The sequence below is a fragment of the Pelophylax lessonae genome (genome assembly GCF_965119305.1).
Source record: "Pelophylax lessonae genome assembly, chromosome: 5".
In the NCBI taxonomy this organism is placed as follows: domain Eukaryota; kingdom Metazoa; phylum Chordata; class Amphibia; order Anura; family Ranidae; genus Pelophylax; species Pelophylax lessonae.
The window spans coordinates 545,652,062-545,666,783 of NC_138772.1; the positions used below are offsets into that span (position 1 = coordinate 545,652,062).

At 45.9% G+C, this 14,722-nt stretch overlaps 1 protein-coding gene across 14 annotated transcripts in view; it reads left to right on the forward strand.

Moving 5' to 3' along the window:
- Positions 1 to 14,722, forward strand: part of SCRIB (scribble planar cell polarity protein) — a 295,493-nt gene that overhangs the window by 152,987 nt on the left and 127,784 nt on the right. For all 14 annotated transcript variants that reach the window (XM_082257570.1, XM_082257580.1, XM_082257581.1 and 11 more), the window contains 2 exons: positions 2,124 to 2,213; positions 8,936 to 9,013. In XM_082257570.1, coding sequence (XP_082113696.1) covers positions 2,124 to 2,213; positions 8,936 to 9,013 — 168 coding nt within the window. The remainder of the gene's footprint in view (positions 1 to 2,123; positions 2,214 to 8,935; positions 9,014 to 14,722) is intronic.

Sequence of the window (14,722 nt, forward strand, 5' to 3'; positions counted from 1 at the left end):
CCTATTCAGGTAAGGGGGGCCCATAGATAAAGATAAGTTGAATAATGCCTTTGCTATAGTGTAGGCCAGGGATTCCCAAACTACGGCCCTGCAGTTGTTCAGGAACTACAGTTCCCATCATGCCTAGTCATGTATGTGAATTTCAGAGTTTTACAATGCCTCATGGGATGTGTAGTTCTGCAACAGCTGCAGGGCCGTAGTTTAGGAATCCCTGGTGTAGGCCATTTATGTACCTCCATAAGGCCATGACTGAAACACTCCCAGAGATGGCATTAACCTGTCCTGCCTTGTTGCTTAGACATTGCTAAGGGAGATATGTAAATGACCCATACCTATAGTAACTTTATTTAAAGGTGCAGTTTTTTTTTTTTTTTTTTACTACTAGCACCCCTTACCTACATATGCAGTTTTTTGTTTTTGGTGAAGTTAAATTATACTTTAGCCCACGTTCACATTGATCCAATTTGAAATGTCAAATCACTTGTCAAACCGGAGCTAATTGCCGGCAGTTGCACAGTCCAAACTGGTGCGACGCCGACTCCCAAAAGTAGTTTGTGTTACTTTTTGCGACTTCGGGGGGCGATTTCAATAGACATCTGTGCAGGAACCCCCACAGATGTCTGTGAAATCGCCCCAAAAGTTGGACTGAAATGCCGGCTTGAAATCGTGCGAGTTCAGCTGAACGGCCTCAGTGTGAACTTAGGCTTAAAGGAAGCCTTACAGGATTTGATTTGTCCTGGGATGATTTTGAAGGTGCGGGTTCTGGGGTGTCATACTGGTACTTATACCCAACTCATTGACCTGGAACAAGTGTATACTTGATAGGCTTGTACTGAGTCTCAGACCCTGGAGCAAGCATGCAGCTGTGAAGTCTGAACTGTTCTTGCATGCTTGTTCCTGGTCTACAGACTCTGCATGAAGCCAGGACCAAGATGACAGCCCCAGGACTTGTGTAAGTCACAGTTGCAGCTGCCATATATCCGTGCAGTCAATGAGGTGACCTTTCTGCAGTCTGTATTGGCCTGATATGGTCACCTGAAAGCTGGATCACCATTGATATGACTTTTTCATATTGGGACTGAGGTCTGTTTTCTGATCGATGTATGTATGACCTGCATCTACTTGACTAAGCAGATGTCAGCTGCACAATCAGCCCATTTATGCTGGATTGGACCACAGTCTTTTCTCTTTGGGCACCTCCAGACTCTCCTGGTTGACCATTCTGAAGGTAGACTGTCTGATCGCTCTCCCTTCCCAGAGCTACCACTGGTAATATCCAGCAAATTTTTCCTATTTTTAGGCATCTCTTTGCAAATTGTTAAAGATGAACAAATGTTAATGTCCCCCTCTATTTTTATTTACGTTTTTGACCCCCAAGGCCTCATTCACACGAGCGATGAGACCTGCAGACCATGAATGGACTGTTTGTGTCTCGAGCCGCCAGGTGCTGCATGCAGGCAGCCCATGTAAGTATAGCCGCACATACGTGCCCATGGGCGGCAGAGCTTCCTGTGTTGAGTGCACGCTTCCTACATAGCGACCTAGCTGTCTGACCGCACTCAGTCTGTACTAATGGTTGGAGGTTGGTAAGACTGGCTCCCAAATAAGTGACCCCAGTGGAGACCTGATCAGCCTATCCTCCTCACCCCCAGGGTGTTCAAACCCTATTAAAGGGATGCTAGGGTGGGGTAGGAAGGGGTTAAAAGAGAGAATGACTATCCTTTTTATGCAGAGGGGACCAGCCAGGGTCTCAGAAAGCGTCTGGCCAGTAAGGGAACCCAGTTGGTCCCTGTTTAGTGCAGAGGGTTTCCTTAAAAATGTAGTTCAGCCTTATGATATGGTTTATGTAATATCTGCAGTGACCCAATTTTCAGTATGTGTCGCACTCTCCGGCTGTGCCGCCCCTGTGTTCTGAAACCATAGATACAAGTCTGTGAAAATTCCTTATGCATGTACTGTTCCTGTTCTGTGGAGGGCTGGGGTTATATTCTTGCTGTGATTGGTTCATCATCATCATTCCAGGGCCTTGCCTGTGTTTGAATGTGATTTCACCCCCTACCCCACCCCCACTCAACCCTCTACATATGCTCATCATCCTAATATGCCGTGTGCTCTTCTTCCAGCTTACCCTCACCATTCTGCGACAGACTGGTGGTCTGGGCATCAGCATAGCGGGGGGCAAAGGCTCCACCCCCTACAAGGGAGATGATGAGGTGAGCAACTTGCTGGGTGAGTGGGAGACTTAAAGCTGAACTCCAGGCGCAAAAACTTTAATCTAAATACAATTCTCAATAGCCAAAAAAGCATTTAAATCCAGTCTGTGTACATTAAAGTGGTTGTAAACCCATACATACAGTGCCTTTGAAAACGTATTCATACCCCTTGAAATGTTACAACCAAAAATGTAAATGTATTTTATTGGGATTTTATGTGATAGACTGACACAAAATGGAACATAAACCCCTTTTACTCTGATACCCATAACTAAAATCTAGTGGAACCAATTGCCTTCAGAAGTTATCAAATTTATAAATAGAGTCCACTTGTGTGTAATTTAATCTCAGTATAATTGCAACTGTTCTTTGAAGCCCTCGGGTTTGTTAGAGAACCTTAGTGAACAAACAGCATCATTCAGATCAAGGAACACACCAGACAGGTCAGGGATGAAGTTGTGGAGAAGTGTAAAGCCCCTGGGTTAGGTTATAAAAAATATCGCAAGCTTTGAACATCTCACGGAGCGCTGTTCAATCCATCATCCGAAAATGGAAAGAGTATGGCACAACTGCAACCCTACCCAAGACATGTCCGTCCACCTAAACTGACCGGCCGGGCAAGGAGAGCATTCATCAGAGAAGCAGCCAAGAGGTCCATGGTAACTCTGGAGGAGCTGCAGAGATCCACAGCTCCGGTGGGAGAATCTGTCCACAGGACAACTATTAGTCGTCACTCCACAAATCTGCCCTTTGTGGAAGAGTGGAAGAAGAAATTAATTGTTGAAAGAAAGCCATAAGAAGTCCTGTTTGCAGTTTGCGAGAAGCCATGTGGGGACACCGCAAATTTGAAAGAAGGTGGTCTGGTGAGATGAGACCAAAATTGAACTTTCTTTTAGGTTCATTGATGGACACAGCTCCTTATCTTCTTAACCATTGGGTTATACTGCCCCCTACAGGAGTAGGACACTAGGTAGAAAAAAAATCTGACTAAGCCTATGGGCAGTCCCGGGGATATACTCCCTCTCTCTGCTATTGTTTTTTTTTTCTGCCTAGTCAGGAGTAAAGACCTAGTTCTTTGCTGGGATCTCTGGTCCTGGCAATTTTTTATTTTTAGATACATCTTTTTCTCCTTTTGTTTTTTTCCTGTGAGATCTACAATCAACTGCCGGACTGGGCGACTGGCTGGATAATCTAGATCCAGTGGTCACCCCAGTTAAAGTCTCTTCCCAAGACGCAGCGTTCCTCCTGGCCGATATCCCCCCCCCCCCCCCATTTCGATGGAGAGGAGGTTCTGTCTGGAGCGGTGCCCGCCTGGTTCCTGATATGAAAATTGACTGTCCACCCTCTTCCCCTGGAGGGTTTTGGGGTGAACGTGGGCCCCTCCATGGGACGGTCAGACCCCTGGGTTCCCTTCCTTCCCATTAGGCACCTCTGTCATCTGGTGGTCCCTTTTGGAGCACATTTCCCCACCTAAACCCTTCTGAGGCTGCGGTCCCAGCCATCCATTGATGCACTAACGTCGGTCCTGGAATCCTTTGTGTCCCTGGTGGAGGTGGTTTTTAGGCGATGGGCTTGCAAAAAGCACCCCCTGCCTTCCCTGCCTCAATCTGTCTCCTCAGTTCTCATATAGTGAGGATGATTCCACCACTTCTGCAACGGAGTGCAAAAAGGCACTGGTCGATGCACTGATGTATTTGTGCATAAGACCTTAAAATTGAAGGACGCGGCTGAAGCTGTGATGGAGGCACAGGTTCCTTTTGGCACTCAAGCCATTCAGAGCGGCAAAGGTGTTAACTTTTGAATACAAATGCACCCCACACTTTTCACAGATTTATTTGTAAAAAATGTTGAAAACCATTTATCATTTTCCTTCCTCTTCACAATTATGTGCCACTTTGTGTTGGTTATCACATAAAATCCATATAAAATACATTTATGTTCTTGGTTGTACAATGACAAAATGAAAAAATGCAAGTGGTGTGAATACTTGTGCAAGGCACTGTATGCCTAATGAAGTGACTGGCCTCAGGTGATACACAGAGATAAAATAAATCCTCCTTCATGAGTTGCACCTGTTTATGCGCAGTCTTCTTTTCTTCTCTACATCCATTCAAAGTGCTGAATTTACAGTTTGTCTGAGAGTTTAGAAAAAAATCGATGGAGAACTGAGGTTACACTCTGAGAGCTGTTTGGGGGGAAGAGACACACCCCCCCTCCACACAACTCACAGGAACAGAGCTCCGGCTGTCACACTGCTGTAGCCCCCTCCCCTGTCACCGTTTTTCTCTTGGTGTCAGGAAAATATTCCAGAAGTGACTCATGCTGATAGCAGAGGAATGAAGCAGGAGACAGAAATTACACTTAGTGCTCTGGATTGAGATAAGTACACACTATAGAGGGGTATGCTTTGTTCATATGTAATGTCTGAGGTTTACAACCACTTTAAAGCCAAAGTTCAAGTTTCCTGTCACTTGTTTGTTTAGGTCATATAGGCCCAAACAAACTATTTGCATTTCAAAGTGATTCGGCAGAGCTGTGGGATTGACCCAGCAGGCCCCACCCTCTACACCAGGGATTTTCAAACTACGGCCCTCCAGCTGTTGCGGAACTACATGTCCCATGAGGCATTGTAAAACTCTGACATTCACAGACATGACTAGGGCATGATGGGAACTGTAGTCCCTGAACAACTGGAGGGCCGTAGTTTTGAGACCCCTGTCCTACACGCCGCCTGCAGAAATCTACAGGAAGGGGCGGAGACAAGACCAGTCACCCTGCACAAGACGCAGTGAGCGGTCTTTATTACAGGAAGCTCCTGCACAGAGGGAAAAATCTTACACTGGATTACTGCACAGAAATACACAAAGCACACCAAGATTCAAGAAGAATACACATGATGAATGGATTTTAGGCAATATTTCTTCTTCTGGAGTTCAGCTTTAATTTACAGACTGTGTTCATGCTTGGAAAACCATAACACACGCTGGTCAGTATACTGCCAAGAACCCGAACGGCAGCTGATGTTGACTAATCCTATGTAATGTTTTGTGCTAAGTGGACACGCATGTTCCTGAGTGGGTAAGAGAAATGTACAGAGCACAGCTATGGAAATACATTTAGTTTCGGGAACAGCTAAGTACTGGGTGAACGTTTCCAACATGGGCTGGCGACTTTTCCTTTAACAATGTATGCCAGCGATTGAGCAACCACACATATTACAATCTGATTGTACAACTTTTCTTTTTAGATCAGGGTCTTCCAAGGCACACCTGGCCTGCTACAAGATTTTCTCTGGCCTGCAACTGGCCTCAGTCCCATATTTTCAGTGTGCACAGATTCGAGATTCAGGCTAGAAGAGGCTGCAAATAATCTCTTTGCTGCACCTTCAAACCTGCCCCTCCACTCCACCCACCCACTTGGCAGAATTTCTCTATCGTTCATTAAAGGACACAAGTTCCCTGCAGGAATAGTAGACAATGAGTGCAGTGCTAAATGTGATAAATGAAAGCAAACTCATTCAAAAACATGATAATAAAATCATATAAACATATAAAAATATATAAAAGACCTTGACAGTCTCATAAAAAGTTGCATGTGACCAATAAAGTGAAACAACTTAAACGGAAAATAACTTCCATAAACAGTCCCAAGAAGTGAAGGAATGATTCAGCTCAGGAAAAGGTGGTAAAACAATTTTCAAATCCCGTCACCACATGGAACAAATGAAATGAACGCTCACCAGATGATGTGGACCTATAATGTCGTATGACATATACAGTAGGTCAAAACAGGCTTCACAGATGAGCTTTAAGATTCCTCCTTAGAGTAACCTTGGATGTTAGTCAGGGCTCACAATGAGTGGGGAAGATGGAGGGTGAATCCCTCATTCACCATAACACATAAAGCCAAAAAGGAAAAAGGCACATAGTGTAAAACTGCTTAAATGAATTTAATAAAAAAAGCAGGTGTGCACTTACAGACATCCAATGCAATACAGTCAAGAAAAAAAATGGTCTACAGGGATAAACTGACGCGTTTTGTCTTAGTAGACATTCTCAAAGGATATTGCTCAATATTGCATAGTTTTACACTATGTGCCTTTTTCCTTTTTGGCTTTATGTGTTATGGTGAATGAGGGATTCACCCTCCATCTTCCCCACTCATTGTGAGCCCGGACTAACATCCAAGGTTACCCTAAGGAGGAATCTTAAAGCTCATCTGTGAAGCCTGTTTTGACCTACTGTATATGTCATACGACATTATATTTCCACATCATCTGGTGAGCGTTCATTTCATTTGTTCCATGTGGTGACGGGATTTGAAAATTGTTTTACCACCTTTTCCTGAGCTGAATCATTCCTTCACTTCTTGGGACTGTTTATGGCTTTTACATTACCCTTTTTGGGACTTTATTGAAGTTACTTTCCATTTAAGTTGTTTCACTTTATTTGTCACATGCAACTTTTTATGAGACAGTCAAGGTCTTTTATATATATTTTTATATGTTTATATGATTTTATTATCATGTTTTTGAATGCGTTTGCTTTCATTTATCACATTTAGCGCTGCACTCATTGTCTACTATATATATTTTTGCAACCTGTATTTTCAGTTGTTTAGTGCTGGCTGCTTTACCCTTATTTGGTTAGCGCGATTTTATGCTTTTTTCCATTCCCTGCAGGAATACCCCACTTTTAAGTACACAATGGGACCAGAGCATGTATGTGGAATGAAAATGTACTTAAAGTGAAGCAATACTTTTTTTCCACTTCTCAATGCATGTAAATACACTAGCTCTATAGGAAATATTGGTCAGCTTGACATGGCACTCCTGAACCATAAATTGACAGGGACACCAAACTTGGGGAGCATGTTAAGGGGACCCAGGACTATGACATGGTAGATTACCTAGGCAAGCTGGCCTGCCACAGAATAGGATATGTTGCAGTCCTGGGTCCCCTCTCAGTGCTCCCTAAGTTTGGTGTCCCTGTCCCTTATCGTTTGGGAGCAGTGCCATGTGAAGCTGACCAAGATTTTCCATAGACGCCAATGTTACACAGGGAGCAGTGCCTTACCAATCTGACCAAGATTTCCCATGGACGCCAAGGTTAAAATCCGGCACCAGTGCCTTGACAAGCTTACCAAGATTTTCCATATACGCTAATGTTACACAGGGAGCAGCGCCTTACCAAGCTGACCAAGATTTCCCATAGACGCCGAGGTTAAAATCCGGCAGCAGTGCCTTGACAAGCTGACCAAGATTTTCCATAGACGCCAATGTTACACAGGGAGCAGTGCCTTACCAATCTGACCAAGATTTCCCATGGACGCCAAGGTTAAAAGCCGGCAGCAGTGCCTTGACAAGCTTACCAAGATTTTCCATATACGCTAATGTGACACAGGGAGCAGCGCCTTACCAAGCTGACCAAGATTGCCCATAGACGCCAAGGTTAAAATCTGGCAGCAGTGCCATGTCAAATTGACCAAGATTTCCCATAGACGCCAATTTTACACAGGGAGCAGTGCCTTACCAAGATTTCCCATAGACGCCAATTTTACACAGGGAGCAGTGCCTTACCAAGATTTCCCATAGACGCCAATGCTAAAGTCCAGCAGCAGTGCCATGTCAAGCTGACCATACTCGTGAGTGTACGTAAAATGCCTGCATATCATGAATGGGTTTGATGCTGCCACCTTCAGGAGGAAGACGCTAGGTGCAAGATAACACTAAAGCATGCCTAAGCCCTGGTTCACAATGTATGCAACTTTGAAATCGTGTTACTAGCATGATTTCAAAGCCGCAGGTCAGTGCAATTTCAGGTGCGACTTCATGCACAGATGTCTATGCAAGTTACACCCGTAATCGCCAAAAATAGTGCAGGAACTTTTTTTTTCAAATCGGTGTGGCACCGCAAATTCGAAGTCGCACCTGTTTGAACAGTTCCATCGCCGACACTGGGGTGCGACTTATCATGCGATTTGGAATTGTCAAGTCGCACTGGTGTGAGTGGGGTTTAAGGGACAGCTCTCTGATGGTGGTGGCACCTATTCAGCAGAATGTTCCCGCTACTGTGCTGTCATCGACCCCATTGTAGCACCACTAGCTTCCTGGCAACCATTATTCTGCTTGCCCCAGCATTCCACAAAAGGACGGGACTTCCTCATTCGACACCTACTCCATCTTCTGGTTCCCGTCCTGCTGCTACAGCCACAGCACAAGCCTTATAATGGTTAGAGGGGACCCTGATGGGGACTCTATTGTAATGGGGACTCTAATGGGATCACTGGTGTGAGAGGGGACTCTGATGAAGGAGGAATCCTGAGGGTGACCCTAATATAGGAGGGACCCTGACGTAAGGTGGGATTCATTTATGAAATATTTTTTCAGCCCACACATTTTTGTAAAAAATACAATGTTGCCCTAGTACTGAAAATTTGGAGACCATGCTTTAGATTCACCAAAAACGTAGTGCCAGGGCCTGCCTGACTGGATACAGGTTGAGTAGGTAGCTTGGGTAGGTCCTCATATTACATAGTTTTGGTAAATCTAAATTTGATTGTGTAGAGATCGTATGATCAGATTGTAACATGCGTGGTGAGCCTTGGACTACTCCATTGTTGTCAGTCTTGTAGAAATAACAGAGGTTGGCCATCTTGTTGTGCTTGTGTCTTTTCTTCTACATTGTCCTCCCTTCTAATCTGTGCTTTCTGTGCCCTCACAGGGGATTTTCATATCCAGAGTAGCAGAGGAAGGTCCAGCGGCTCGGGCCGGTGTGCGAGTTGGGGATAAACTTCTACAGGTAAATGAAGAATGAAAGACTCCTAAGGAGATATATGAAAGCCCAGGCAAAATATCAACCCCTTTACCACCACCTAACACGTATGTGTGGTGGCATGAGGATGGTCTTTAACGCCCACCCGCTGCACATAGGCTTTGCTGGGCAGCCTTTTTCTGTGCAGAAAGCGCACTCACTGCTTTCTCCCAGCACTGAGACCGAGCTGTGAAAGAGCACTCTTTGTCCTCGCTAATGATCGTTAGCCGATGGGACAGGCTTCTGACCATGTGACCACGAAAACAGCCTTTCACAGTGGTCACATGATCTGCCGATATTTCCTGTCCCCCCTGCCATTCAGAACTTTTTAAAGGGATGCCAGGAGCGCGTGGGAAGGGATTAAACTAACACAAAGTCTGTTTTTTTTACTTATTTCTCACTTTTCCTAAAGTTTTATTGATCACGTCAAAGATCACAGTTGCAATTAAAGCTGACCCATACGCTGTTAACCCAAAAGGGTAACTCGCAAATAAAGAAAAAACAATATAGCGTATAGAATTGCGACACAAGTCATTTTGTAATTGAATGTTAAAAAAATTACCTTTCCCTATTCATTGACGGACGCAGTTCTCTCTGATTCATATCAGTAGGGTTACACTGCCCCCTACAGGAGTAGGACACTAGGCAGAAAAAAGATCTGGCTATGCCTATGGGCAGTCCCAGAGGGTACACCCTCTCTCTTCCTGCATAGGATGTCAGTTTTGTATCAAAGCAGTGTCAGAAAGTAACACCAACCCAACTCAAAATAGAGGGGCGGGTACTGCGTCTGTCAATGAACTTAAGAGAAAAGGATTTTACGGTAAGTCAAAAATCCAGTTTTCCTTTTCAGTCTGCAGCTGTTGTAATTTTCTGGAAAATGGAATGCAATATGGCCGCCTGGAGCTGCTCTGTACACAGAATGTATACTGACCACACCCCCAGAAACATCATTTCCTGCTTGTGTGATTGGCTCACCAATTTTCCCAGAAGTCTGCCTAAGATACTGGCATCCCCTCAAATTTCTGGCATCCCCTGTACCAAAAATGTAATTTTTGGTGATATACTCCCAATAGGAACATGTCTAAAGGGATGCAGGCCAAGCAGCTTTCCTCATTAGAGCCCTGCAGCTGCCACAGCTGATAGATAATTATGAATCCACTCCCATTAGACCTACTCAGCACAGAGGAACAAACAATGATTTCTTAACAAAAGGTTGGAATCTGCAACAAAGTTTGGCAAAACCCCTGCAATGTACAGAGATCACCCAGAGGGAAATGTTTTTTTTTTTCTCAACAAAAGTTGAGTTAGACTTAAAAGCAGTATTAAACACATAAATAAAATGTAATATATTGCAGCTTACCAATCCTGCTATGCAGTGGCGGTTCTACATTAAATTGCTCCCCGGGCAAGACTCCCTCCCGGCGCCCCCCCCCCCCCCAAAAAAAAATAACATGACAACATAACAATAAATGCAGAGTGCCACAGCATTGCGCCCAATAAATGCAGAGTGCCACAGCATTGCGCCCAATAAATGCAGAGTGCCACAGCATTGCGCCCAATAAATGCAGAGTGCCACAGCATTGCCCCCAATAAATGCAGAGTGCCACAGCATTGCCCCCAATAAATGCAGAGTGCCACAGCATTGCCCCCAATAAATGCAGAGTGCCACAGCATTGCGCCCAATAAATGCAGAGTGCCACAGCATTGCGCCCAATAAATGCAGAGTGCCACAGCATTGCGCCCAATAAATGCAGAGTGCCACAGCATTGCCCCCAATAAATGCAGAGTGCCACAGCATTGCCCCCAATAAATGCAGAGTGCCACAGCATTGCCCCCAATAAATGCAGAGTGCCACAGCATTGCCCCCAATAAATGCAGAGTGCCACAGCATTGCCCCCAATAAATGCAGAGTGCCACAGCATTGCCCCCAATAAATGCAGAGTGCCACAGCATTGCCCCCAATAAATGCAGAGTGCCTCAGCATTGCCCCCAATAAATGCAGAGTGCCTCAGCATTGTTGCCCCCAATAAATGCAGAGCACCACAGCATTGCCCCCTTTCAATGCAGAGCGCCAGCGTTCCCCCCGCGAGACCCGTCCGTGCACTTACCTCACTTCTCTTCACGTCTCCTCAGTCCTCCCGCGGCGCCTCCTCCTCGGCCAATGGCGTGGGGTTTGCCTTTCGGCCAATCAGGAAGCGGGAGGACCCGCTCCCTGATTGGCCAGGAGGAGGATCAGTGTGACAATAGCGAATTTTCATTTGTTATTGTCACACAATGGGCGGGCTCGGGGGGAGCAATGCTCTGCGCCTCGGCTCGGCTGCAGCAGTGGCAGTTTTAGGCATGGGCGAACGGGGCTCGGGCGGCCTGGTACCATTTGATCCACGGACCGGTACCTGTCCACGGCCCGGACATTCCGCCCCCCACGTTTCAGGAAAAAATGCCGCCCCGGGCGCCCATGCCTAAAACCGCCACTGCTCCTTTGTGGTGGCTGCATCAGTTTTTGTTTTTTGTTTTTGGGCTTTTTTTCCCCCTGTTTTCACCTGGTGATCTGGCCATTAACACACCACCTGTATTAGAGCGCCCCCGCTCTGGATTAAATTGTAAAGCAGGCACCCTGGGACAAGCAGCATTTTCAGTCGGGGGGGGGGAAGGGAAGTGTTAAGCTGGATAAACACTATACAACTTTTGTTGGTAGATTTCCTTTAGATTTAACTTAAACTATGTTGTGCAAGGGCCTGCCTGGCTGCATACAAATTGAAAGTGTTTAGGTCTGACCTCATATTATATGGTTTTGGTAAGTCTAAAGGAAAAAATCTAGAAGAAAATTGTATAGTGTGTATCCAGCTTTAGACTAGTAGATTTAGATGGACTTGACTAAAAAATTAAAGCTGAACTCCAGCTAACACTTTAGAAGTAGTTACAGCGTTTGTTTTTCTTTTTGGTATAACGTTTTTACATAAGGCTCCGTTCACATCTAGGCGTTTTGGGGCGTTTTTGGGGAGTTTTTCTGCTCTAGGATCAGCTCTCAAAACGCCCAACAAGACAAATCCTATTTATTTCAATGGCCCCTGTTCACATCTGAGCGTTTTGACGCTGTAAGCAAAACGCCCAACGCTCAAAAAAGTACATGAGCTTCTTTTTGGGCAGATTACAGGCGTTTTCCATTGGTTTCTATTCAATCTAAAAACGCCTACACAAAAAACGCCTGTAAATCGCGGTAAAAATCGCGGTAAAATCGCCATTAAAAACATGCGAAAACGCTACGCTCTGGTGTGAATGTAGCCTAAATGAATAAAAGCTGATCATTGTAAGCACCCCTGTCAGTGATAAACTGCTTGCCTCAACCCTGTAACTGTTAAGCCTGGCACACACTACAGTTTTTTTTTTTTTTCAACCCAGCGGGTTAGTGCAGCGATCTTCCCGCTACGCTATTATGTTCTGACAGCAAAACTTACTGTGCATGCGCCATGAGTTCCAGCATGGCCGCTATGCTTTCCAATAGCTTTCCTAATATGACAGAATACGAAGCAGCAGACAAGCAACTAGTGAATTTCACACTGATTTTAGCAGTAAACTCACCTTATATACCGAATTAGTCTATTTCACTATATAATCAGTTTGTCGCTGAGCAGTGCGGGGTGTACCAAGATGGCCTTCGCCACCTTCTACCTGCAGGTTTTGTGCTATATTTACTTTATTAGAATAATAGAAATGTAATGCTGTTATTCAGTATATAAAGTGAGTTTACTGCAAAAATAAATGTAAAATTCAAGACTTGCGTGGGTGTAAGGAGATGCCTGCCTCTGCTTTGTGTTCTGTCCCGCTAGGAAACCTATTGGAACGCTTAGTGGCCATGTTGGAACGCATGGCCCATGCGCAGTAAGTTGTTCTAGTACGTACATCACTTCCAGTTGCAGAATCTGTTAGGTAGCAGTATTCTGATAGAACACCCGCAGTGCTCCTGGTCCCTGCTGGCGCCGCATCTCTCTATCAGCATGTTAGCGGACAGAAAATTTTAGGACAATGGCAAACCTTCCGTACTGCGAATGTGACGTTGTTCAATCAGCATACCGCTACCTATCAGATTCTCCAACCGGAAGTGACGTTTGGACGAGAACCACTACTGCGCATGCGTCATGCGTTGCAACATGGCCGCAATGCTTTCCAATAGGTTTCCTAATGTGACAGAACACGAAGCAGCGGCGGACATCTTCTTACACCCACACAAGTCTTGAATTTTACATTTATTTTAGAAGTAAACTCACCTTCTATACTGAAATAGACTTTCTCTTACGTCCTCCGACAGTCGCCGCCTCTTCATATTCGTCACATATGGGGGTATTAGACTTTGCTCCGAAGGAGTAGCTAGGCAACAGAATATGTTAACAATAAAGCTTTAACATATCCCACCCTCAAGGGGTGGTCCCCTCAGTCAATACCCTCCTACTTCCTGCAACCATATCTCAGTTTTAATGTCTAGCTTGTCAGGAGTGGCTGGCTCTCTCTGTGCTGGGACTTTTTGTCCCAGACTCTTTCTTCTTTTTAATATTTTGTTTGAGTTTTTTTCTCTACCTTTACTTAGCTGTTATTTTGGTCAGCATTAGTTAGTTCTTCGGACGAAGAGGATCATGCGGACTGGGTCTCGGGCTGATCCCCCTGATCGCAGGTCGTGGGTCAGTGGCTTCCCAGTCTGCCATCGAGCGTTCAGCCAGGTAACGCTCCTGGCACAGTGAACGACCCATCCCTGTTCGGTGCAGGGATGATTGGTGAGGTGGCTACCTCACCGGACGCTGTGCGGTTTCTTAACCGCCATTGTGTGCGTCTTGAATTGCGACTCTCCCTGCCTCATGTGCAGCGGCTTGTTCGCCTGTGCGGGTTCCCCACGCCATGTGAGGTAAGTGTATCTATGTGGGGACCTGTCTGTCTGGGGGGGGTCTCAGTCTGGGACTGTGTAACCTGCCTTTATTCACACTGCTTGTCTCCCTATCTCTCGGCTGCATGCTGTGGGCTGCAAGGGGGGGGGGGAGCTGTGTGACACTGTGTGTGTCAGGCTGGGCAGTGTGGGAAGCTGTGTGCTGTGGGGCATGTTTTTATGGCATGTTGGGGCATATACAGCGATCGCTGCGGCGATCTAACATGTATCCATATAATGGGATAAGCTTGTGTGTGTTTTTATGCACTATGGAGCGGCGATTTAGGCGCCAAACGACGCCATTTTACCGGCGCCCGCTCCGGCCGCATGGTTTACATGCACGGCGGCCATTTTCTTGTAGCCTCCATAGGCTTACATAGAGCGCCCTGGCAGCATCGCTTCCTCTTTCCTGGAACACCGATCGAGGCAGCAGCAGCGGGGTCTCCTCAGGTTTTATCCTTCTATTCCTGTTTGCCATTGCCTGTATTCAGTCTGTATATTCCCTGTGGGGGTCTCATTGTGCCTGAGTGTGGTGCGGTGGGCTGCGCTTGCCGCGCTTGCTAAAAGGGGGCAGTTAACCCTTGGTTGTCTGGCATACAGGGGCAATGGATTCTCAGGAGGGCAAGTTTCCCACAGTATTGGTGGAAAGCCAGGGGACCGCTGTTTCCCCCCCAGGGGGGGATTTAGCCACTATTGTGGCTGGCCTTGCTGCCCAGGTGCAAATGCTGGTGGCTGCTCAATCTACTAAACGGCCCAGAGTTGCTCTGTCCTCTGATTCTGAGGGT